The sequence below is a fragment of the Lycium barbarum genome, chromosome 1, assembly GCF_019175385.1.
Source record: "Lycium barbarum isolate Lr01 chromosome 1, ASM1917538v2, whole genome shotgun sequence".
Lineage (NCBI taxonomy): Eukaryota > Viridiplantae > Streptophyta > Magnoliopsida > Solanales > Solanaceae > Lycium > Lycium barbarum.
In genome coordinates, this window is record NC_083337.1 from 126,820,371 (window position 1) to 126,845,204 (window position 24,834).

The following is a 24,834-nucleotide window of genomic DNA, read 5'->3' on the forward strand; positions in this document are numbered from 1 at the left end:
GAGGGATCCTTTTCCCACAAAATCAGCCCATTGATGTAATTAATTTAAGGGTAAAATGGAAAAAAGCTATTTAATTTTATCTTGGGTAAATAAAACGATAAATATTTTGAGATAAGTATTTTTAGTAAGGACGATAAATATTTTGAGACGGAGGGAGTATGAGTTGCATCTTTTCTCATATCAATTTAGTGAGAAAATATATCTTAAAATGTTAGTCAAAGACTCAAAATTCATGCAGTTTGAATTTTGGGAAGCGAAAGTGTTACATAAATTGAAAATATGTAATAACCAACCAAAATGAAAAAAACAACGTGAAGACCAACGAAGAAGTCTCCCCGCCGCAGAAGGTTATTCCCACCCAATAAAACATTATGTGTTCCCCTTGCATGTTTTATTCCCTTCAAACTTCTTTGTGATAATTAATTCTCTCATCTCTATTAATTACATCATTGCCTTTTTCCTCTCTTTCCAATCGTCTCGCTCAACAAGGCCTAAATATTAACCCAAAGGATATTAATTATATTCTCTCGATCGATCAATCAGTAATTTAATTTTCTGATCATCTGAAAAATATATATCGAATAAATCCATTGTTTAAATCATCTTAAAAAATGGGAGCATGTGCAAGCAAACCTAAGGTCTTGGAGGGTACCGCTCCTGAAAATGAAAAATCAGATTTGGCGAGAGAAGACATGAAGAACAATAATAAGGAAGAAGGAATTGTGGGTGATGATGTTGCCAATAAGCCCCACTCTCTCAGTAATTTGTTCAAGGAGGTATATATTCTTAATACATTGATTATCACTACTTCATATCTCTCTATATATAATATCTAATATACTCCCTCCGTTTCAATTTAAGTGTCTTAGTTTGACTAGGCGCAGATTTTAAGAAATAAAGCGATACTTTTAATCTTGTGATCCTAAATTAAAGATGTCTATAATGTACTAAAATGTCCTTTGAATCTTGCGGTTTTAAACTTGTCATGTATGGTGTTTGAATTCTCAACTTACTAATATAGAAAAGGAAACTCTTTTTGGGACTGACCAAAATTAAACAATACATGCACGCATAATAATCGTACTGTCGCATGCATTGTGATCTTCTATCTGTCCTTTCCTTGGCTACATTTTTAGTTTTGTTTTAGAAGGCTTTATAAAGCTGGAACATATATGTGAGATTCCGAATGGAACTCTTTCAACTTTTCACATATTGTCAATGCAACTACTTTGATATTAATGTAGTTTTTCAATCTTAAAAGAAAGCTATGCATTTTCTTGGATCTAAAATGCTTGACATGTTCGAGAAGCTAGCAACTATCACCCTATTGGTAAAAACTTGCCCGTAGAAACTTCCGTTATTTGATTTACTTGCCTGAGATTGTTATGCTACTTGGAATTAAGGCCACAAATGTTTTTGTTAAGAAGTCCAAATTATTGCCGTTGATATTTGCTATTATTGCGATTAATACAAATATATATGATCACTTAGCGATGAATATTCAACCTTGGTAGACTTAGCCCCTATGTTTACGTCAAGTCAATAGAAATGACATATGTTTGTACATAATATTTTTTCACCTAACCATAATTAATTAATATATATTCATACTTTACTAAATCACTTAATCATAATATGTTGCTATGATTTGGTGTAAAATCGGGTGCGACTAACTTTTTACTGTTTGTTGGATTCACATCTAAATTTAGCTTGTATTTTTTTTTTTTTGTAACTATAAAATCTTATTACCATCAACAACGAACAGAAAAAGCACAAGCTAAAGAGCACTGGAACTCTTAACCACCTTCTAGGAAGGTGTCAAGAGAAGCAAGCCTCAAAGAGAACTAAGTACAAAGAGCCTCAAGAAATCCTATACATTTGCTAGCCTGATTCGATCCTACAAACTATCCTTTCCTTTACTTTATCTGATGCACTACAAAACTAGTATTCACAGTAAGTTCCTTAAATATTTTCCAGTTTCTAGCTTGTATTTATAACGGCCAGTCATTAACTAATAGGAGAAAGCTATATTGCCTCTTGGTAGACGCCATTTCTTGCACCAACATAGTACTCCCTGAGTCCCTTCAGGTTCATTTTAGATGGGAGTGTTTGGTCATGAAGTTTGAAAAATAAAGGAGGACATATAGAAATATAAAAAAAAATAAAAAAATAACTTAATCATTTTAAATATGTCATGAGATTCTTGAAACTGACTAAAAATGAAAAAATATGTCATATAAAGTGGAACAGGTGAAATAGTTTAATTTGTTAGTATTAAAAAAAAAAAATTGCCCCTAAACTATGCGAAATAGAACAGATTTGCCCTGAATTAATAGTCGGGGTCAAATATGCCCTTGCTAGTACTAATTGAGCTCAATTTTGCCCCTAAACTGTGCGAAATGGAACAAATTTACCCTTATTTTAAACTGTGAAAACTTAGCACACGATGATGCCACGTGTCACACAATTAATTTGTAGTAATTGATAAGTTTCTTTGCATCTAACTAAGTGTTGATTGGATGCAGAATGAAGAAGGCCAAGGCTCAGAACAAGTGAAAGAGGAGACATCTCAGACCACACAAGCTACTGAATCCCAGCCAGAAGAAATTGAAAAAGCTGCTGATGCCCATATAAAGACTGAGATAGAAGAAGTTGTATCAAAGACAGAAACACCACAAGCTCAAACTTTTCTTGAAAAGACAACAGATGAAATAAAATCGGAAGAGGAAGTTATAAAACCAGAAACAGAAACTCCCATGGAAAAGAAAGTAGAGGAACTAAAAGAAACAGTGGAGACTCCAACAGAGAAGAAAGTAGAGGAAGTAAAAGAAACAATGGAAACTCCAACAGAGAAAAAAGTAGAGGAAGTAAAAGAAACAGTAGAGATCACTCAAGAAGAGAAGAAAATAGAAGAAAACTCTGAAACAAAATCCGAAGCTCCAGTGAAGAAGAAAATGGAAGAGAAACCAGTTATGGAGGCAAAAAAACCTGTCATTGAAGAAAAGAAATCAGGAAAATTTTGGTCGGACAAGTAAATGGAGATGCTTTGAAGGGCTAACAGTTGGTTCCTTGATTACTTGAAAGTTGAAGGGTGTGGTTAATTTAGATGGTATGATCCTGATTTTCTTATTGAACAAGTTGGGATGAGCAAGACTTAATATTTCAATATTCATATCATTCATCTCATTATCATACAGTATGATTCATACTATGTTTTCACCTCGTACACTAGCACATTTGATGATTCATACTATGTTTTCACCTCGTACACTAGCACATTGGACACAATCTACTTTTAATTTTCTCTATCAGTAACAAAAATATGTTTTATTCATGTTCACCATTCATGAAGCTAAATTTATACTTTTGTGGATATAAAAAGTGAAAGAGAGGGTGAGTTGCAATTTATTCGACTTTAATAATTTTAATTTTTTTAATTTCTTTCTTAAATTTTGTGTCGGATCAAACTAATCAAATAAAGTAAAACGGAGGAGTAGTTATTATCACAATTTATAAGCTGTTAAGAATTCTTTAACAAAATCCTTTCAAGTTTCAATTGCGATTTTTTTATAAATTGGAGATGGAAACAGATATAAAACAACAAATATAACTGCAGTAAAAATATAAAAAGAACACAACAATTTTGTTATATTTGTTCGACCTAATAAGTGTTGAGCCTATGTGTAGTTCCTTCGACTCTCAAGCGCTTTTATATTTTTCTTGATTACTTAGTCACAAGCAAGTTTTGACACTATCATCACGAACATGCAATTTTTCCTCTATCACCATGAAGCAATCTTCAGTGCTTCAATCATTCCTTGTACAACCTCTTTCAAGTAGTTTTTAACATAGCTTCCTTACTATTGTATTTCCTTTCGATACTTAATTTTGAGCTGAGGGTCTATCGGAAACAACTTCTCTACCTTCACAAGGTAGGCGTAAGACTGCGTACACACAACCCTCTCCAGGCCCCACTTAGCTTGTGAGATTACATTAGGTATGTTGTCGTTGTTGTACCTTTGGGAGAAAGATATTCAAGTTGCACATGAATTTGTCCATCAAAATGTGAGATTTACAGAGATATGCAAAAATAAGTCTATATTTAAATAACTCACAATACTATTCCACTTTCAAAATATAACAACAAAATCTTTACAAAATAAGTACAACCCCAACAATCCCACAAATTAAAATTAGGGATTTTGGAAATCTTCCTTTGTGATCTTTCTTCTTATCTTCTCTTTCTTTATTTTTTCTCTTTTCACAAATCCTAGTTATCGTTGTCCCCATCCCAACCCCCATTCTCCGTCACCGGATTCTACCTGTTTGTTGTTGTTCGCCGAAACATTGATAGAGTTTTTTTGTTATGGCTGCTTCTTCCCTGGAGTTTTGGCATTATTCATTGTACACTTTGTATGTAACTATATATAATAGTATATCGTATGTATGTTAATGTATACATAGGACATATACTTACATACACATGAAATACAATTATATACATGTGGCATACATAGTATATATCACTTGTATGTCACTGTATATCAGGTGTACGTTGTATGTGTTGACACTCAATTTTTACCCTCCCTCTTCCAGTTCACTTCCTCGAGCTTCTAATGTATTTTTACTATTATAAATATTATTGTTATTATTGTTATCCTTTTATTATTCATGCTACATTTTTATTATCAATGTTACTACTATTACTTTACACTTTTTTTTTTAATGAATGATTCTCATTACGTTATTTCCGTACTTATTAATTAGCTATAAGTCGATACATCATATGCTAAATCATTAATATTAGTATTTTATTTTCTACATATTAATTACTTTTATTTTCTACATATTAATTACTAATTGTCATCACATAATATATATTGTACTAGTTATTATTAAGGGAAAATTTCACAAATGACTACCTTTTAAGGTTAAATATTGGGCGTAGCTATATGTTTAGTATTTACGCGTCGTAGCAAACATTGTAGCTTGTTTCAGTGATTGTGTATTTGTGTATTCAATATTGTAACTAGCTGTATTCATGAATACATTCGCTGGATTTTGCTGAAATAATTGTGTAATTTGCTGAAATCGTGGGATAAAATCTCGTATACATGGCAATCCAAATAAAATCTTCCTAAAATCACTCTCAACAACCTGGCTTCATAATGTCACACGATTCTTCAATTATTTCATTAATTCAAATTTAAAATCTTCTCCAAAAACATGAAAATAGAGCATATCCTTTCAAAAAAATTGAATTCAAATATTTCAAAAAACATCCAGAAAACTACATCAACATTCAAATGCGAATACACCACGTTTGTAGACATCCAATTTGCTATTGTTCGTATTAGTTTCTACTGTTTCATTAGCGTTGATGTATGCCGAAATTATTGTAGTGTTTTCATCGAAATTATATACGTTAATTGATTGGGAATTTTGAAGGTAGATATCAGTTCAAATGATGTTGATGATGAAAGATTAGTTTTACGTTGATTTTTGTTGGTAATCAACATAGCTGCATTCAAATATAAAAAAATGTCAAACATAACTGTAGTTATTCGACATTCCGGGTTTTGGAACGCTGAGAATTATTTTGTGAATTACACAATAGATGCTATAGTTTTCAAAGATTATACCTCGTATGATGATTTGGTTGCTGCAATAACAAATCAGGTGCGAATAGATACAACTACGAAAATGATCAATATCACATACATGATCGAGGGTGATTCTATGCCTCTTGAAATACACAATGACATGAGTGTCAGGGTGTATGTTGAACTGAAGAAAGAGAATAGGCAGTTCGGGATGTATCCATTGTGTATTATTACAGCTGATAAGGTGGGTGAACAAAGTGTGTCGAGTGAAATTGTTGTTCAAGGTGAACCAGCGCTAATGTCATATAATCATGAAATACAATCTATGAATACAGATGATGCTATGTCACTGGTAACCATGACTGTTGGTCAGCCAATAGTTGTATACAATGATTTGATCATTTCAAACAATAATCACAACTAGGTTATGGTAAATCAGGAATACAGTGATAAGAATACTTTGAAGGTTGTGATAACGAAGTATGCAATTGACAATAGGTTTCAATTCCATACGGAGAGGTCAAATTCTATAAGTTAGTAATATGTATATATATTTCTGTATCTTAGTTTTATTTTTAAGTGAGTGTATTAGACATAGCTGGTTATATTTGTGTCTGATTGGTATGTGTGTTCTAAATTGAAAGATTGCATAATGAATTTAGCTGTATTAGCTACTGAATGTATATGTATACAAATCTGAATTTGCAGCTACACCATTAGGTGTATTTCAGAACAATGTGAGTGGAAATTAAAGGCTTCAAGTATTAACAGATCAACAATGTTCAAAATCAGAGAGTTTGTGGACAAACACACATGTCTGTTGAAGGATAAGGTGTATTCTTGTAATCAAGCAAGTAGTGATTTTGTAGCAGGCATTATTAAACCGAAAATAACAAATTATAAGAGGAAGTACACGCCAAGGGATATAATATATGATGTGATAAATGAATTTGGTGTGTAAGTGTCCTACATGAAGGCTTATCGTGCTAAAGAAAAGGCTGTGACGGAGTTGAGGCGGGATCCAGCTGATTCATACAAGAAATTACCTGGATATGTATACATTTTGGATAAAACATACCTAGGTTCTCATATAAGAATGCTCAAGAATATTGGGAATGAGTTCTTGTATCTGTTTGTTGCACTGTATGCCTTTATAAAAGGGTTCGACTATTGTCATCCCATCGTAGTTGTAGATGGCAGCCATCTCAAATCAGAATACAATGGGACATTTGTTTCGGCAAGTACTTTGGATGGTGCAGGTATTCTAAAATACATTTTCTGATTATTTGTGTAACCATGAATACAGTTAGTGTGACTAATTCAATAACTGAAATACATTTTTTTTTGTTGAACTGTATTTGCAGGGAACATACTTCCTCTAGCATATGGCGTTATTGATTCAGAGAATGATAGGTCTTGGACATAGTTCTTTCTGCAGTTGAAGGAAGCATATGGGATACAGGAGAACATGTGTATTGTGTCTGATAGACATGAAAGAATCATCAAGGATATATCTAGAATTTATTCTGGTGTTCCTTATTTTTGCGTGCATATGGCATCTTTGGAAGAATGTATACAGTAGATGTAGGAAAAGTCACGAGATATTGAGTGGAGTGTTCTATTCAACGGCAAACACATACACGTAAGAAGAGTTTGATATGTTAATGGAAAAGGTTGAGAAGGTGGATATTCGTGTGAAGGAATACTTGGATTTGGCTGGAAGGGAAAAGTGGGCTAGGCTTTATGCTCCAGTTAACAGAGCATGGACTATGACATCAAATATTGCTGAGTCTATCAATTCAGCAATCGTGCAAGTAAGAGAATTGCCAATCTATGATTTCCTTGAAGAAGTTAGGATGATGGGATGATGGAATCACACCAACCAACAAAACAGTTCATATACATTCACTACTCTTGGGAAAAAATCAATGATTTGCTATCCATCAATGAGTATAAATCGACGCGCATGAAGGTTTGTTTTCGTGTTCTTAGTATGTATTTATTATTGTTGGCCATGTTGAAGTGTTCTGAATTATAAGAGTAGCTTTTTGATAAGTTTATACAGTTGTGTATTTAAAAAATACACCTGCAAAAAAACTGAATTACAGTATACTGCAGATCTGTATAGTGTATGCAACCATACTTAACTCCAATTTAAATGTTGTGTTACACCTAAAAAAACATTCGCGTCGTTTGCATCGTAAGTAAACTAAAGTAAGCTCGGAGAGGTCATGGAATCCTTTTAGGTTAATGAATACTCTTAACAAGTGTCAAGCAAGTGCCTAAAGGTTCCGGGACCAAACAAATCGAAGAAAATAAATTTGTAGAAAAATTTGGAAAAAAAGTTGGCAGAATTTTGGGCAAATTTTTAGTAAACTTTGGAGGGGTATATATCCTAGTATATTAGGAGTTTTAAGGTGTTTCGAAAGCCTAAAGTGAATTTCGTCGAGTCTAGTTTCCAATGCAACAAACCTCTCATCGATACGGTATTGGAGTAGAGAATTATGGACGTTACAAGTTAGGCTGACAGAGCAGAAACGCGTGCTACAGTAACCGAGTTGCTACAGTAATCGAGCTGCTATAGTAACCGACTTTAGAACTCTAGAAATATGAAACTGACTTTAGAACTCTAGAAATATGAAACTGACTTTAGAACTCTATGTCACACCCCATTTTAACCCGGATCAAAATTAGGAGTATGACATATTGGTGATTCCTATTTTGTGTTTTAAGGAGTCGCCACCTAATTAATTTTGAAGGTGAATTAGGACACCTAAATATTAACTAAGGCAAAGTTAAAATCTAAACCTTAATTAATGGTCTGCTTAACCAATGTGATTCTAGGTAAGGGCTCTATATTATCCTAAAGGGAAGGGATTAGGCATCCTTTAGAATCCGTTAACTTACGGCTGTCCGACCAAACTTAGGTTAATTAATTTAGATTGAATATAATGCTTAAGTCTTAAGAAAATAGGTTATAAATGCTATTAAGGTTTTAAGGGAAAAATAATAATGCTATTTAAACTAACTTGTAGAAATACACAGTAGTCCACTTAAGATAAACTTATAAATGTTATTAAGCTTTAAATAATAACGTTATCTAAAAAAAAAAATGAAAACTTGCAAAATATAATGATTTGCATATAAATAGAAACTTTTAAATAAGACTTAACCAATTTAATCTTAGAACAGAATTATATTGTATAAATATAGTGGTGTAGAAAATCTAGACTTATTTTGAATAGGATGTAAAATAGATGAGTTTTATTTCTCTTATACTAACTCTATTTAACTACATTTAGTTTAAAACATGTATGATTAGAAGAATCTTGGAACAAGGTTTATAAAATATACTTAAGTTGCTATTTAGTGACGTTTTGAAATTTTAAGATAGTAAGAATAAAATGTGATTCCTTTTAACTTAAAATATATAGTCATGGCATTTTGCAAATCAATTATTCCAAATAAATATTAGACCTTACAAATAGTTTTAACATGAAAAGAAGAGAATAACTTATGGAATTAATTATTAGTCTTCCTAACTACCCATCACTAAAACTAAACCTACTAATTCATCTAAGGTTCATCTAAATTAAGAAAATAAAACAAAATAAAAAGTTAGTCATACAATACAAATTAAATGCACAAAATAAAATGGAGGTGTAGAAAGATGGAATGAGATTAGCCCATTTTTGGCTGCTGCCACTGTTATGGGCCTCAGTTTGTTTTGCTGCTGTTGGCCCTGATAAAGAAATGGCTTGAGAATATTATGTTGGACTTTTAGCCCAACATCGAATGCGGGAGAGGGACGAGTCCCTCGGACTCGTACGCGGTAGTCATGCAAAAATAAAAGGAAAAGGATTAGGATATAATCAAATAAACGAGGTCAAACACGCAAGATATACTCAAACAAGTCAGCCATGCACGTATATTGTACGTATATTTGGAATATACTTCATATACACATGGGTATACCACCTCACTGCCTTAACAAAATTAAAAAAAAAACACTTATAGGTATATTGAGAATATTCCAATCAATCATACAGCAGCCAATGGCCATCGCAAAACTAACTACAAAATGCGCGAAGACGAAGAATCTGCATCGCAGTAGCAGTAACAAAGGTCTGCAGATTGTGAACAACTAATGAATCATATAATCCCACGTATAAGCATTCGACAGCAGGCAGATAACACAATAGACACATCAACCCTTAAATTCACAAAATGGTCTTAAATCTGTTTAAGTAAAACAGAGAGTATATACAGACGATCCAAAACAGATGGCTCATGAAGCATAACTACCTTAAGACTCTTAAGTATATTACTCTTTTCCCATGGTCAACTTATACAAAGATAAACTCATTTATTAAGATTCCAAGGATCATAAGACAACAAAACTGTTAACAGGAGAAGGCAGAAATATTACAACACACAACTTACCAGAATTCTGATAACAGCCACCTTACGTACAAAAAAAATAATTCCCTAGCCAATGTTTGTAACCTTAAACTAACATCTGAATTCATTTACCCTTTTTAATTGTGTCCGGATATTTAACTTCATCTTATATCAATGAACCAACAAATCTATTGTGACAACCAAGTTACATATCAACAGTCTTAAGAATATTCAAGTTGTCTCTCTCTATTTAAACCACATTAACCCTCTTATGTCACATTGCACACTTGTTTAGTCATGTAGAATTATTGGGTAAGTTCACAAGATCACACAGGCTCATTTTACCACTTCAAATCTTTTCATACTAATACAGTGATACTTAATAAATAAACCTACTTATAACAGCCACAAGGGCTAGACAAGCGTACGACATTCCCCAAATAGACAAGAAAGTTGAGGCACCATAGCAACTAAACCAAATGAGACTAAAAGAAACACACATATCAGGCTAAAACAAGTAAGGGGTTAATTGACTGGATTCCATCACGATGATCCAAACAAGGATGGATGGTCAACTTTCATGGGCTCAAAAAATGATAGATTAAGCAAAAAAAGGCAACCAAGCTAGTTAGGCACATATGACAAAACATAGTAGGGAACATGGGGATCAAACACCATGTCTAATCATGATGAGTTAAACACAGAAGGAATGGAACTGAACACTGGCTAAGCTAGATGAACTGTGCTCATCAGGGTGACAAGGAACTTGAAATGCTGCAGATTAATTTAAAGCAAGAAACCAGGGAACTAGACATCGCAACTAAACATGGTAAGCTAAACCAAACCAACCGATAAGCTAGAAATATAACTGGACATGATGAACTTGGGAAAGTAGTAGGCAGAAAATAGGCTAATATATAACAGCCTGATTCAGGACCAATAGCATTCTGACTTTGCAGCAATTAACTAATTCATTTCAACCACAACAACACATAGACCAGACAATGCCACATTTAAGACAAATTCAATTAAAAACAAGTCAGACTAACACCCAAACATGCTCAACAGATCTTGCTCATACGTTTCGGGTTTAACTAAACCATCCCTACACATAAACCACATAAATCATATAAGATATGCTTTAACTACATAACTGGAATGACTTAACTAATTTGCTAACATATCAACATATTTTAACTGCCAATCTAAGATAAACAGAGTAGGGCTAGCAAATTACAGGAGAGCCAAACCAGTTCAAAACGAACACATAGATGGGATACCCAGTACCAATACAGAGGACTAACACATTATACTACCTTTAACATGAATCATATGTACACACCAGATTCTTAAGTTAACAAACTTCACATCTAAACTTGTTCAAACATTGTCAACTGGAGATCAAACATGCTAACCGAAACTAACAAATGTTTTAAATCGAACAGGGTCCAATTAATCAACAGACAGGCTACTTAAATGGACATTTAATGAAAGCACTTGATTAAACAGCATTCTAAGGACTCCCAGTCAAGCTTATTAATAACATTCCGACAATTTTAGTCAAACAACACAATTATATTAGCATGTCTTTACCCTAATCATGCTCATTACATAACATCTAAACAATAACTCTAGTTAAGCAATATAAGCATAAAAATATTTAACCACTAATCATGCTTACTACTATAATTATAACTAAACAACTAACATAACTTAATCCTAATCATGCTTACTACTGTAACTCTAACAAACAACATAATTATCCTAATCAAATTTACTACTAACATGGGATTAAACACATAGCATAAACAGTATAAACAACAATTTAAACAAACAGAAATAGTTAAGGAAAGGGGTTTACCTTCTTCGGGTGCAGCGAAGTGGGTGCGAATCTTCGATCTACACTCGAACACTTTGAAATTCGAACTTGCGTATGCTCGGATTAAAAGCGACCCAGAGGCAAGTAAAAAAATAGAAAATTGATTTAATGTTCTTGGTTCGACGTTTAGAATTTTCTTATGACTACTGAAAACTTGAATTTTCTTTGGAGAATTTTGGGGTTTCAAGATCTTTAATTTTCAGGGGGTTTCTACGGCTAAAAGAAAACGGATTCTTGGAGGAATTTTATGAAACGAACAAAGATCCTCTGTTCTTGAGGGATTTCACCCATCAAAAAAAATCCCCAGTTTCTTTGGGGTAATTTCATGAATCCCCAAAAAAAATCCCCCTGTTCTTGACTTGGAAAACGATTATATATAGGGCGATTCTAGGGTTTGTTGCGAAGAAGAGAGAGAGGAGCGGGGGGACAGGAGAACGTGGGGTGGCAGAAGCGTGGGGGAGACAAACGGAAGTGGGGGGGAGCGGCATGGTGGAGAGGAGAGAAGAGAGACGAAGGGAAGAGAGAGAAGGGGGGAGCGCGGCGGAAAAATGGGAAAGGGAAAATGAAGGGAATAGAAACCCTACCCGTTTTCAATTAATTAAGAAAACGGGTCGGGTCCCTTTTTTGGGTTGGACCGGGTTAATGGATAATGGGCTGGTTTAATTTCTTTTGGACTGGTATTAAGTGAATGGGCTGGCCAAGATTAAAAGGATGGGCTGGGGTGAATTAAAATGTGGCCACATAAATTAAAATGTGGACTGGTTTTGTGAATTGGTCCGAAAATAATATGAGTTGATTGGGAAAATAAAGGCCTATTTAAATAATTTGTATTAAAATATTATTTATATAAAATATGCAATCATTAATGCTCAGATAAAAAAAATGGCGTTGCAATAGCCGTGCAACAATATTTCGAAAATCCACAGTAAAATAAATACTATTATTTAATTATGCAAAGATAAATGCGATGCGTGTGAGTAAGCTGGTAAAATGCCGAAATGATAAAAAAAAATTGTGAATAATAATAATAATAATAATATTGATGGTTAGTAACTGTAATAGAATAATGAAACGCCGATATTGATAAGAGGCTAGTAATTATAGTAAAAATACAATATATATTTTTAATTTTCCAAAATATTAGAAGCGTAAATAGGTATTTCGAAGGAGAGACGGGACAAAATTGGGTGTCAACACTCTAGAAAAAGGGTTTACCCTTATTTTTCATCCAACATCTCTAAAATATTCCCCAACCCTCTAGAATATTTTCCCAATTTCCACCCACTAAATTTCAACCCAAATCAAGTGGAAACAACCCAACTTTCTATCAAAAAAGTTAGAAACTACAAGAGTAGCAAACCTACGGTGTTGTCTAGTGATTGAGGGTGAAGTTAAACTGATCCTGCCGTGATTTTTGGGTTATATGCACTGCTTAAGGTATGTATAACACCCCTTTGGTCATGTGTTAGCTTAAATTGATGTTGATAAAGTTGTTTGAGGCTAAACACCGCAAGACTACATCGAAATAAGTTAAGTTAAGCCACTGTTTTGTAGGGGCTCTTTTGAATGTTTAAATATGACTTCTAATGGTTGTAAATTGTGGATTATAACCTGAATATATTATCACTGCGATTATTGGGATTATTCACGTGTTAGTTGGAAAAATGGAGAAGAAAGTATATGAAATCTACGAATAGAAAGTAAAGGATGAGGCATAGGAGTATGGATTGTTTTGGAATACATTTAAGGATATTTTGAGCTAACTATGATATGGTAAATATATGCGTATTGTTATGAAGGGTGCGGATGGAATTTTTAAAGGAGAGTTAGGGTTGAATGACATTTGTTATTCGTTAAACGAGCTTGCGACTCGATATAATTCTTAAAGTAATCGAAGCGGGTTATATTGGATTATATTGCAGTTGTTGCCATTGTTGGTTGTTGTTGTTGTTTTTGGGCTGTTTGATGACCCTTAGTGGTCTTTGGGATGTAGTATAAACAGGGGAGATGCTGTCCGAATTTCGGCAGATTCTCAACGGAATTAAATTGAAGGCTTAAGATGAGCGTATGACATTGAGCCTAATCATAGTATGAATGGTTTATATGTAGATTTATGAGCTTGGAAGGATGAACGTTGAGTGGCTAAGGAGACCGAAAGGTATGTTAAGGCTAGTCCCTTTCTTTCCAAAGGCATGATTATTTGCTTATGAACCCATACATGTTTTCCATAATATCCTTACTTCCAAAAGTTAGAAGTTCATGATTCTTAAAAACTTCTTATTATACTAAAGATGAGATGTTTTCTAGGATGAACATGATGATGATGATGATTCTAATTCTAGAAATTCCAAAGCTTATGATTTGAATGCTATTATGAGATTATTGAGTTATTTCATGATTTTCTCGATTTTATTCATTGTTGTTCATATCACCTTATAATAATTGTTTCTTCAAGTTGAGATAGAGCGATAATGATTGTTCCATAATATAAATCGGAAGTTACCGACCTTAGGTGTTATATCCCGCATTTTGTACATTCGGATAATTCAAGATAATCGCGGGAAGTTAAGGGCAAGGCTATATTTTGATCTTGTTTAATATATAAGTTGGTTATGAAAAATTTTGATGTGGAAATATTAGGAAAGGCTAGGGGTAAAAAGGGAAATTCGCAAGATGGCTCATAGAAATACGGGGGAAGGCTAAGGGCAAATTTGGAAAATAAATTTTCATAAATTACAAAACAAAAAAAAAAAATTGGGCTTGAGAAAATAGGCCATATGGCCGGCCACATGGAGTGGGCCTTGGCCACATGGGGGCCCAATTTTAATACATAAAAGATGAGGGCTTGAGCATATTTTTCATTCTCCACAATTAGAACTCTCAAGAACTTTGAAGAAGACCAACAAAGTAAAGGCCATTCGGCCAAGGAGGGAAAAATTGAGGCTTTCAACCTTGATCCAAAAAAATATTTTCTTCTAGTATTCCTACTAATTCAAAGGTCCTCTTTAACGTGGTACAATTGTTGGAGCAAGAAAACCTTTCTTTGTTGCAAGATCATAATTCTAGCCAAGTGAGAAGTTAAAGGAAAAAGGTAAGAATTAATCTTCTTTTTGTATGTTATGGATTATTATGTATGTTGTAGTATGTAAAAGTGGATGAAATTCATGAAAATATGGGGGTTTGTTGTGGCCGTGTACATGTGTGTGGTGTAGGAATGATGAATCAATTGTTTTATCTAGTGTTTTGGTTGTTGTTGTTGTGGATTCTATGTTAATAATAAAAGTTTGATGGTTCTAGCTGAAGTTGTAAGTGTTGGAGAGTTGTTTAGGAGCTAATGTGATATTAAAATCATTTCTTGTATCTATGGAAAATAATGGTGTTAGTGTATGAATTGTTGGTGTAGTTGATGAATTTGGGAGGAAGGAATGTGTTGTTGTTATTCTTGGTAAGTTGGAAGATTTTGGATTGTGTTGTTGTGGCTAATTTGAACATAAGTGAAATGCCGTCGAATTGCGTAGAAATGGTTACCGATGTCAGAATGCGTTTTGAATCAATTGTTGAAGTTGGAAGTATGGTTATGGGTATTTTTGTTGATGATTTGGCCGAGTTGAATTCTCGGAGTTGGTTGTATTTACAGGGGAGGTGCTGCCGAAATTTCTGTAAAGTGTAAACAAAGTGTTAGTTTAGGATTGGACTCTTAAGTGTCCATAGCTAATGTTTGATATCTTTTGACATTGTTGTAGACCTTACGAAAGACGAGACTCAAGTTCGAACTAGCTTAGGAGGCAGACAAGGTATGTAAAGCCTAACCTTTCTTTCTTTTGGCATGTCCTAGAGCTAAGTAAGTTATGATACGTGTCTTGAGGTAACTCTATTCTTGGTTCCGAGCTTGTTAATGATTCTTATTCACTTCTTGATATGCGTATATTTAGTATGGTCGCGCTTATTAGATGAATGAATAATAAGAAGAGCATAAAGAGTCTTTGTTTTATTTAAAAGAGTTCTGTAAGTAGTAACGTCCCTAACCTTTGTAGATGGTCTCGGATTGTCTTGAAAATGTTCGTGGAGGTTTCTATAATGAATGACGTTCCTAACATGATTGTTGCTTCGATTTTCCAAAAATGGCCTCTGAAACGCTCGTAGAAGGTTCTGTACTTCAAACGCTCATAACTTTCTTATACTAAATCGGATTGACCCGAAACTTGTTTCTGAGCCTTCAGGTGTCGGTAAGCGAGTCTTAAAATTGATTTACATGCATATGGTTTTACTACTGGTTTTGAGAAAAATGGGCTTTGTACTAAGGGATGGTTTCGAGAAAAATTAGCTTTGTACTAAAGGAAACATAAAGTTGATGTTTAAAACCACTCCGAAGGGGGTGCGAGATTTTACTATTCAAACTTTCAAAACCCCTCCGAAGGGGGTGCGAGATTTTCGAGCCTAAGCTATTAGATGATCTCTTGTCGTGATTAAGTGTGCTATATAACACACGACCTCAGTTTATGTTATGAATCATTCAAAGTGATACATGATAGTTTTGAGAAATAAAAAGGAAGAAGTCCCCATTTTTAAGTGAAAGGGAAGAAGTTCCCGTTTTGAAACTAAAGTTTCTCCGAAGGGAGTCTTTCGATGGTTTATAAAGATTTTCATGCATCTGCATATTTACATACATGCACGCCATCATTATTATTAATGCCGGAAGCGGCATGCCCGAAGGGGCCATCATTATTATTAATGCCGGAAGCGGCATGCCCGAAGAGGCCATCACTATTATTATGCCGGACGAGGCATGCCCGAAGGGGCCATGATTATTATTATGCCGGAAGCGGCATGCCCGAAGGGGCCACCATTATTATTATTATGTCGGAACCGGCATGCCCGAAGGGGCCACCATCATTAGTATTATGCCGACGACATGCCCGAAAGGGCCATCATTGTTACTATGCCGGAAGCGGCGGTCCGAAGGGACTATTATGATACTATATTCTCATAGTGTATTCTAGAATTTGGGTATGCTGTACTTATATTGTGTATGCTGAAATTGTGTAAGGCACTACGTGGCACGGTTCAAAATGTTGTTCCAGGTTACTCCCGGGTTGCTCTTAAGCTGGTTTACTGTCATGTTTTTCCTTGTTTATGATTCAGTGATGCTTTACATATTCAGTACATATTCCGTACTGACCCCCTTTCTTCGGGGGCTGCGTTTCATGCCCGCAGGTCCAGGGACGCGGTTCGGCAACCCAGCCACCTAGAAGGAGTCAGCACTGGGAGTCAGACAGCTCCACTTGCTTCGGAGACTGTTCCTGTTTTGGTATAATTTTATGTATATATTGCAGGTCATACTCTTTAGAAGTCTGCGAACATCGTGGGTGTCGTGGTTACTGTTTGGCCTTGTCGGTCATCATTTTGTTGTACAAAAGTGTTGGTAGCCTCGTTGGCTTACCTCGTCTTATGTCATGTATATATATGTATAAATATGTCTTGGGATGTTTTGAGTTACCGATCGACTTCGGTATTCTATTTACCGCTTTCAGACTTAGTAAAAAAAAAACTACTGAATGCCATATTTGAGAACAGGTAACATAAGTTGGGTTATCGGGCAGGATAAGCTCGGTCACTCGTCATGGCCCTAGGTTGGGTCGTGACATTAGGTCACTTTGATGTATTTATATCTTTTATTTAGCTCTCATGCATGCGTTAAATATATATATATATATATATATATATATATATATATATATATATATATATATATATATATATATATATATATATATATATATATATATGTATGTATGTATGTATTTTCTCACACCGAGCAGCGCTATAGTCGGCCGGGTACGACACCTATTGTACAACCATTGATCAGTTGGTATTACACACCGAGTCCCGAAAGGGCTAGGTACATTACACACTGAGTCCCGAAAGGGCTAGGTACATTACACATCGAGTCCTGAAAGGGCCGGGTACGTTACACACCGAGTCTCGAAAGGGTCGGGTACGTTACACACCGAGTCCTGAAAAGGCCGGGTATGTTATGATGATGATATTATATATATATATATATATATATATGAAAAAGATTTTTTTAAAAGCTAAGCATGCATGACATCCGCCTTATGAGGCATCCAGATGTACAAGTTATCTCTTTTATTCCAGGTTATCTTTCATATCTATATTATGTTGTTATTCATGCCTTACATACTCAGTACATTATTCGTACTGACGTCCCTTCTTGTGGACGCTGTGTTCATGCCCGCAGGTTTAGGTAGTCAGGCGAGCAGCCTAGCACATTAGGATCTTCCCTCAGCTGCAGTCAGTGCGCTCCACTTGGTTCAGAGCCGCAGTCTATTTTGGTATGATATTTTGATTTTTACATATGGGTATGACGAAGCCTTTTCCCGTACTTCCTATAGTTTATATTCCATAGAGGTCTGTAGACATTTTTACTTAGTTAGCAAGTTATGTAGCCTTGCCAGCTCTATGATACTCGTGACATTGTAGCGACCTTGTTGGTTCGCATATGCACAAATATGTTGGATTACCAGATATTTTTATGTTGGGCCCTTTCTGCGTGCAGGTATTCTTTGAGTTATGTTATATGTTGTTCAAGGTAACTGTTAAGTCAGGTAGTCCCCGACCTATGGGTCGGAGCCCGTCATGCCCCTCATTTGGGTGTGACATGTTGTTTCTTAGGTAATACCAACAACTGAATACTTGCACACAATAATTGTTGATGGACGACATTTCATAGTTTGTCTTGAAAAGAAAACGTGCACTTGTAAAGAGTTTCAAATGGAGGAGATGCCATGCCCACATGCTTGGGCTATTCTTAAAAGCAAGAATCTAACAGTAGACAACTACTGTTCAAACTTATACAAACTGGAGACTGTTGTGAAGAATTATGATGTCGCTGTGTATCCTCTGCCCGATGAGAGTGAGTGGAAAATACTTGCATCCCTCTCTGAAGAGATAGTTCTGCCACCGAGATATAAGAGACCTCCCGGAAGGCCAAAGAAGAAACGCGATAAGCCTTTAACTAAATTGCTACCAAATAAACGTTCAAATTTGTGTAGTAGATGTGGTCATGAAGGTCATAATAGGTGCTCTTGTAGAAATGAGCCTAGAAGAAAATAACAGCTTTTCCTTCTAATTTTTATGTTTTTGATGTGATATGCCTGTTTTAGTATGGATTTTAGTCATCTATATCTGTTTCAATGATTGAATATAACAATTTTATATTGTGGTGTATTTCATGATAAGTGAATTGATGATCTGTTTGTTGTGTATTCATTGAGTTTTCTTGTAAAATATTAGAATACAGTATGTATTGAATACATAACCATCATGGGTTATGTATTCAATCTTATTTTAGAATACAGTATGTATTGAATACATAAACCATCATGGGTTATGTATTTAGAATATAGTATGGGTTATGTATTCAGTAAAATATTAGAATACATTATGTATTGAATACATAAACCAACATGGGTTATGTATTCAGTTTTATTTAGAATAGAGTATGTATTGAATACATAAACCATCATGGGTTATGTATTCAGCTTTATTTTAGAATACAGTGTGTATTGAATACAAAAACCATCATGGGTTATGTATTTAGAATACAGTATGTATTGAATACATAAATCATCATGGGTTATGTATTTAGTAAAAATTAGAATATCAAATACAGTTAAACAGTAAAACACCAAAAATGAATACATAGACCAGCATGGAGTGTATTGATTAAAAACAATTAGAAGAACAAATACAATTTTCAAATCAGAATACAGCTATGTCTTTTAGGACAAAAGACTGTATATACCAAAATGAGATATATTCATAACAAAGTCACTGCACAAATTGAGCGTCCATTACTAGAAATGTGCATTTGTAGCCATGAAAATATACAATCATAAAATTCGATACGGACAACATCATAATCTGATTTACAATCGCCGGTCTAACTAACTAAAGAAACTAAGTAAGAACTATTTTTTCAACTTTCTCAAAATCTATCGCTGCTCTAACTGGCTTTAGAGGTGCCTCATCATCGCTTATCGCCTTAGCTTCCATCTTCTGCCGAGCGTAATCCCATATAAGTGCAGCATATCTGGTGCGCAGTAACTCAGCATCAAAATCTTCAGCTGGTATACCATTTCCCAAACTCAAATACTCCGCATATGCAACAACATAAACCCCACAATCCCTGCATACAGAAAAACATATAAATGTATTTAGATAGATGGTTGATCTGCATATTTGTAACGAGAAAAAATAATAAACACACATACATGCTACCGACCCTTTGTTGTGGCAGATTTTCAACATACACGACCTCAAATCTATCAGCCTTGACTTTTTCTTTGTATGTTGGGTGACCATCCCAATCAATGCCTTTCTTTAATTGATAGAATTCAGCAATGTGTAAGTAGAGTGGCAATAGTGAGGATGTCACGACCCATTTTGCTTAGGTCGTGCGGGCACTTACCTACCTATCTCAGTAAGCGAACCCTCATCCCAACAACGAATAAATACACGAAGAATTAATTTAAACAGCGGAATAGAACAAATACGTAAGTCTCATGATATATATAGATAAATAGTAGTAAAAAGTGCGGAAGACAGTAAATACCCCTAGGGTCTAGTCTGAATAATACAAGAGCATCTAGAGAGAATAATACAATCTGGAAGTACTAATACAAAATATCTATGTCTCTGGAATAAAAGTAAGACATATAATGAGAATGTCTTCAAGGTCAGCAGACGCTATGCTCACCCTGGCTAATTGCTCATAGGGGGAGTCTCACCGACACCACCCTGGGGGACCCGCGGAGTCCATGCACTAACAACGATTCCGGAATAACATCGGAATCGGCCATGCAACAATGATGTCGGAATATCTCATCGGACATCGGCCATCTCACAGTCACTCAAGTGAAAGAGTCTGTCAAATATCAGTTTCACATAATCAACGATTCCGGAATTGAACCTCGGACATCGGCCTTCTCACAATCACTCAAGTAAAAGAGTTCATCAAAATATCAGTATCATATAATCAATGATTCTAGAATGGATCTTCGGACATCGGCCTTTTTACAATTACTCAGGTAAAAGCGTTTATTAAATATTAGTTTTGCTCAATCAACGATACCGGATCATCACCGGGTATCGGCCATGCATGAATGTGAGAGAATGCGTGCAATGTATATGTAAATCGATCAAGTTCAATATCACAAGTACCACAACAGGGTACGCCAACAAGTATCACATCACAATAGCAACAGTGGGTATGCCAACATATATCAATAAGTCAAGTACCAACAGTGGGTACGCCAACAATATATCTAAGTACAAATACCAACCACGGGTATGTCAATTCTATTCAAATCAAGACGATAAGACAGAAGTCGATAATTACCAACTACACATGGCATCAAGCCAATCACAATTGAACAATCAAGCACGCATAATGGGGTGGCTAGTCCCAACACACATCAGGGCCAACCTCAAGCAATATTGTCATGACCCAGCTAGGGGCCATAACGGGTAATCGGAGCTGACTACCGAGCACCACTCATTATGCTAATCATCATACCCAACCTGAACATACACAATCTCCACGGCAACACATGAATATATATAAGCCCTCACGGCTGCAAAAAAATGATATACAAAAATATACACTAATGGATCCATGAGACAAATACTATCCACGCATACGTATCTACGAGCCTCTACTAGTGTACTGAGACATAAGAATGGGACAGGACCCCGTTGTGCCCGAATATATACACAAAAGGATATGACCATAAGTAGCACCTACGGAGTAGTGGAGTGCTCCTGTGAATCCGCTGATAAGCTCCTACGGGTCTGCACCATCTCCCTGTTTACCTGTGGGCATGAACACAATGTCCAAAAGAAAGGACGTCAGTACAAAAAATGTACTGAGTATGTAAGGCATGAATAATACTAGCATAATAAAGAATTAATGAAAACATGAGGTGAAGATATAACCTGTACGTCAATTGCCTCTTAAGGCGAATACTATGCCTGCTTAACTTTTAAAAGAAAACATATGTTATGCATATCAGATATATCATCATCGTTAACCCGTGTCCGGGTAACTATCGCACGCCGCCCACTAGTGGTGTCATGTCCGGCCATCTAGGAACGGTGTTATCTTAAGCCGACCGCCTTAGCGGTGTCATGCCTGGCCATCTAAGCACGGTGTAATCATAAGCCGCCCGCCTTCGCGGTGTCATGCCCGACCATCTAGGCACGGTGTAATCTCATCATTATATACTCATCATAAAGCATGCATTAGGAATCAATTAAATACTACAACTCTATCGGGGTGACGTAAGGTCGAGAACACCCGATTCCATTATGGAGTAGTCATGATCATCATGCCTCACCTTGAAGGAACTAGCATTATAAGGTGAATCTAGCAGCAATGAATAGTATCAAGGAACCATATAAGGATCGTTAGCTTCGTAAGAATATCATATCATAAGCTTTGGAACCTCTATACTTAGGCTCATCATCATCATTTTTATATTCACAACGCATCTCTTATCTTTATTTCATGAGAAGCTCTTAATAATCATAGACTCATAGTTTCCGGAATATGAGAAAATCATGGAAAGTTAAAGGAAGTCATATTATAGGAGTCATGACTTAGAAAAAGAAGGGACTAGCCTCACATACCTTTACGTCTTTCTAACTTTATCAATTAAACGCCTCCTTCCAATGTTCACGATTCTACATTCAAGAGAATTCGGACTAAGGTTAGATAACCGGAAACATACTTAAGCTTAAGCTGAAGCTAATGAAAATTGGGCAGCATCTCCTTTGTTTCTACAACTTTCTCCATACAATATAACAACTCGAAAACATCAACAACACCCCCACAATATCATAATCAATAAACTTCGTTAAGTTAGTCATTATTCAATTCTCAAAGTTTCCTCTCAAAGTCATCCATAACCATAGCCATAATACAACACCACATTCATCCTCATATAATGCTTCTTCAATATTCTTAATACCATTTATAACAAAATTATACTCATAACATGTCAAGAACTATGATTCAAGTCAAGTTACTATTCAAGAATACCATTATTCTCACATTTGAGCTTCCATATTCTACTTTCTTCCATAATCCAAGTCTTTCAACCATTCAATATTCTTAATAACATGAAATGATCATAAAACTCACCTTTGATTATGTAGAAATGGGATTTGGATGAAAATGCTTCACTTGGAGAAAACCCTAGCTCCACTTCCAAAGAAATTTCTAGCTTCCATCAACCCTCATTAGCATTCTTGCACTTGATTCTACTAGTTTTGGTAGTTGATCTTTGATTTCCTTTGATTTTATGTTAGTGAAATGTGTGGAACCTTCTAGAGGTCTTGACAGAAGTTGAGAAGTTGGAAAAATGAGAAATTAGAAGTGTGAACTTATATTTATACTTGGAAAAACACTCAACCCGACGGGAGTTATACGGATCCTTATACGGTCCGTATAATGTTATACGGTCCGCATAAGTGACCGTATTTCACCATCAGGGAAATCCCCTTTTCTGTAAGGTTATACGGACCGTATAATAGGTCATATAACTCTATTTTTCTGAAGTTAATCTCGTCGTTTCGTTTGATCTCCAATCCTTAGGAACCTTCTTAGCACTTGTTCAACACCTCATTATCAACCTAAGGAGCGTTATAACTTTCCCTCAAGACATTACTAAATCAACATTAGCTCGGTACTTTGCAAATCCTTTTCAAAACACGACTTATACTTTACCTTCTTCAACGAATTTTCTTCTCTTGCCTTAAATGTCTTGGAATCTTAATTAGAATCATTAATTACCACTTCTTACTTGTAGGGACATCATACTTCTTACCTTGCGTTAGTCTATCTACCACATGACGACATGAAATTTTTTCGAGGTGTAACACTCTTCCCCCTTTTAAAAACATTCATCCTCAAATGTTAAGTTCTCGGAAATTCTATAAAATTTCGCCAGAGTTTCCCCTGTAACATGGCGCTACCATCCTGTCACAAAAACCCACAATAACATCGCCTCACAGGGCTACAACACAATAGCAAAAAAATATGGCCACACACGACCAACAACATTAAAAGAAAGCATCACATACCTTATGATAACGACGTCTTATCTTGAATCTCCTCCGGGGGTGGAAACAATTGCGGGTACTTGGACTCCATGCTTTTCTCCATTCCCAAGTCATTTCTTCTCGGTTATTGTTTCTCCATAAGACCTTGACTGAAGCTACCTCTTTGTTCCTGAGCTTCCGCACCTGTCTATCTAGTATGGCAATGGGAACCTCTTCATAGGCCAACTTCTCAGTAATCTGGACATCATCTATCGGCATAATTCTGGATGGATCTCCAACACATTTGCGGAGCATCGACACATGGAAAACTGGGTGGACTGGTTCAAGCTCTAGAGGTAAATCCAGTTCATAAGCTACTTGGCCCACTTTGCGTACAATCTTATAAGGTCCAATATATCGGGGACTAAGCTTTCCCTTCTTGCCGAATCTCATTACGCCCTTCATCGGTGACACTTTCAAGAACACCCAATCATTGATTTTGGAATTCCAAGTCTCGTCGGTAGTTGTCCGCATAAGGTTTTTGGCGACTTTGAGTGGTCAACAATCGGTCTCTGATAAGCTTGATCTTTTCCACCGCTTGCTGGATTATTTCTAGACCTATTAATTGTGTCTCCCCGACTTCGAACCACCCAATTGGGGATCTACACTTTCTTCCATATAGAGCTTCATATGGGGCCATCTGAACGCTGGAATGATAGTTGTTGTTATATGTAAACTCAATAAGAGGTAAGTGGTTATCCCAACTACCACCGAAATCTAGCACACATGCTCGTAACATATCTTCCAAGGTCTGAATAGTGCATTCAG

The 24,834-nt window shown here is 35.5% G+C and overlaps 2 protein-coding genes across 2 annotated transcripts; both read left to right on the top strand.

Moving 5' to 3' along the window:
• Window positions 1–411: 411 nt before the first annotated feature.
• On the top strand, window positions 412–3,332 carry LOC132599586 (uncharacterized). The gene is made up of 2 exons (XM_060312934.1): window positions 412–776; window positions 2,526–3,332. The coding sequence occupies exons 1-2, from the start codon at window positions 612–614 to the stop codon at window positions 3,033–3,035; spliced, it is 675 nt and encodes a 224-aa protein (XP_060168917.1). The 5' UTR covers window positions 412–611; the 3' UTR covers window positions 3,036–3,332.
• A 3,935-nt stretch (window positions 3,333–7,267) lies between these two features.
• On the top strand, window positions 7,268–19,017 carry LOC132613829 (uncharacterized). The gene is made up of 3 exons (XM_060328105.1): window positions 7,268–7,417; window positions 10,758–10,833; window positions 18,635–19,017. Exons 1-3 carry the CDS (start codon window positions 7,268–7,270, stop codon window positions 19,015–19,017), a joined length of 609 nt encoding a protein of 202 aa, XP_060184088.1.
• Window positions 19,018–24,834: the final 5,817 nt, after the last annotated feature.

Coding starts and splice junctions, on each gene's coding strand:
- LOC132599586 (XM_060312934.1), top strand. CDS start 612: ATGGGAGCATGTGCAAGCAAACCTAAGGTCTTGGAGGGTACCGCTCCT. Junction 777..2,525: donor TCAGTAATTTGTTCAAGGAG/GTATATATTCTT, acceptor GATTGGATGCAG/AATGAAGAAGGCCAAGGCTC.
- LOC132613829 (XM_060328105.1), top strand. CDS start 7,268: ATGGAAAAGGTTGAGAAGGTGGATATTCGTGTGAAGGAATACTTGGAT. Junction 7,418..10,757: donor TCAATTCAGCAATCGTGCAA/GTAAGAGAATTG, acceptor TGTGCTCATCAG/GGTGACAAGGAACTTGAAAT. Junction 10,834..18,634: donor AGACATCGCAACTAAACATG/GTAAGCTAAACC, acceptor GACATTTCATAG/TTTGTCTTGAAAAGAAAACG.